Source organism: Miscanthus floridulus, unplaced genomic scaffold (genome assembly GCF_019320115.1).
Source record: "Miscanthus floridulus cultivar M001 unplaced genomic scaffold, ASM1932011v1 fs_499_4_5, whole genome shotgun sequence".
Taxonomy (NCBI): domain Eukaryota; kingdom Viridiplantae; phylum Streptophyta; class Magnoliopsida; order Poales; family Poaceae; genus Miscanthus; species Miscanthus floridulus.
Genome location: NW_027096840.1, coordinates 35,686 through 37,838, shown reverse-complemented (window position 1 = coordinate 37,838; position 2,153 = coordinate 35,686). Strand labels below are relative to the sequence as shown.

The window sequence follows — 2,153 nt, the reverse complement described above, 5'->3', positions numbered from 1 at the left end:
GCTGCTTTGTTTTATTAGTCTTCCTGCTTAATGATTTTTATAATGAATAAAATATTAATGGATGTTCTTGCTACCTTTCTTTTCTTGCGGTTAGGAACTCTTTTCTATTCCTTGATTAATATTGGTTGATTGGGTTTGTTATATGGCATCATGTTAGCTCCCTTCCAAGCCAAGAAATAAAGTTATCAAAGAAAGCCAAGAAATAAAGAAATTGGAAAAGAAAAGTTACAAGGATTTGTACTCTCAAGTGGTACTAGTACAGAGATTATTGGTCAGTGGGTAATTAAATTAACAGTGTAAAATGCACTACCATTTCTGTCTACAATCCCAACAGATACTCAATCAATACCACTCCTGTGAAAAGGAAGAGAAAAAAAGAGAGAAAGGAAAAGAAGAATTACAGTGTATAATATATACGGTCGTTTTCTGTTTCCGTCTCACATCCCATCCCACCACCAACGAATTTTACAAGTCCCGGCGCGGCGACGCGGCCGGCGGCGTCTCTCTCGATCGGTCTCTCCCACCGCCAGTCTCTAGTAGTGCGTCGGCGGCCCGAAGCAGCCGTGCTCGTCGCAGTGCACGGGCGGGCGGTGCAGGAAGGCGAGGCACTGGTCGGTGGGCCGCTGGTCGGGCCGTCCGGCGATGCAGTTCTGGCGGTCGTCGACGCTGCGGATGTCGAGGCACCGCTGCGGCTCGGTGCAGAAGTAGTTGTACGAGTAGGTGAAGTTCCTGAGGCTGGGCAGCGCGCAGACGCCCTCAGGGATATGCCCCCACAGCTCGTTGTGCGCGACGTCGAGCTGCTGGAGCTTGTGCAGCCCGGCCAAGGACTCCGGCAGCATTCCCTGGAGCTCGTTGAAGCTGAGGTCCAGCACGGTGAGCTCACGTAACCACCCCACCTCCTGCGGGATGCAGGACCGCAGCCCGGCGTTGAGGACGACGAGCTCGTTGAGCGTGCCCGCCATCCGCGCCACGCTCGGCGGGATGCACCCACGCAGGCGCAGGTTGGCGAGCACCACCACCGACGCCGGCGAGTTGCCGAGGTTCTCGGGGAGCTCGAAGTCGAAGTGGTTGTCGTTGAGGAAGATGGCGTCGAGCGGCTTGTCGAAGAGCGCCGGCGGCACCGGACCGCAGAGATTGTTGAACCGGAGGTCGACGTACTTGACGTTGGGCAGGCACAGGATGTGCTGCGGGAACCCGCCGGTCAGGCGGTTGTTGCTGACGTCCAGCTCGTGGAGGAGCCGCAGCTTGGGGAGGGACTCCGGGAGGGTGCCGGAGAAGCGGTTGGAGTTGAGGTGGAGGAGCGCGAGGTCGGAGAGTAGGCCTAGCTCCTCCGGGAACGTCGCCGCCAGGTCGCCGTGGTTGAGGTCGAGGCCGGCCACGGTCTGGGAGTGAGGGTCGTCCGGCGCCGTTGTGCAGTACACGCCGAAGTAGGCGCACACGTCCGGGCCGCACCAGTTCGTCGTCAGGTTCTTGGGGTCCTCCGTGATCGACCGCTTCAGCGCCTGTAGCGCCACGTACGCCTTCTGCAGCCGCGGGTTGTTGTCCGCCGTCTGTTTCGGCTGCTGCTGCCCGGAGACGGCCGCCACCGCCCAGGAGAGGAGCAGGGCCGCCACCGCCAGGACCACCGTCGCCGTTGGCGCCGGCGACGCCGCCGCCTTCTTCATCGTGCCCGCGGCGGCGGGGCGCGCTCTGCCTCTGGCGTGCATTGCCGTCGTTCGCCGACGAATGAACCAACTCGGTTTCTTGCTGGCAGCCGCGTGTGGTTTGGTTGTGCGCGTTGGGTTGTCCTCTGGTTTGCGTTTGTTGTGTGCTGAATGAATGCTGCTGATGCGTTTCTGCGAATTCGGTGTGTTTATATACACAAGACGACGCTGCGCGTTTGTGGAGTCAGTCGTGCACACGCTTTCGGCTTCGTGTAGAAGTATGCGCGTTCGAAATTTTTTAATTTCTTTATTCTGTTTTGGTTTCGGTTGCCATTTGTAAAGTTTACTGTGTGCTGTCTTGCTTCTTTTTTTTTTTGCACAAAAGGTGTAGTTTTGAGCTGAATTTTGTACACTTTTTTTGGGGGGTGGGGCTAATGGTTGGTGTTTTGTGATTGGCTCATTTTGATGGGTGTCTTGTTGGAGTTTATGGCCAATATAATCTTGGGCGAT

At 56.3% G+C, this 2,153-nt stretch overlaps 1 protein-coding gene across 1 annotated transcript; it reads right to left on the bottom strand.

The window, feature by feature from the left end:
• Positions 1-211: 211 nt before the first annotated feature.
• On the bottom strand, positions 212-1,841 carry LOC136531987 (leucine-rich repeat extensin-like protein 4). Its single transcript, XM_066524631.1, has one exon. It carries the CDS (start codon positions 1,704-1,706, stop codon positions 534-536), a length of 1,173 nt encoding a protein of 390 aa, XP_066380728.1. The 5' UTR covers positions 1,707-1,841; the 3' UTR covers positions 212-533.
• Positions 1,842-2,153: the final 312 nt, after the last annotated feature.

Coding starts and splice junctions, on each gene's coding strand:
- LOC136531987 (XM_066524631.1), bottom strand. CDS start 1,706: ATGCACGCCAGAGGCAGAGCGCGCCCCGCCGCCGCGGGCACGATGAAG.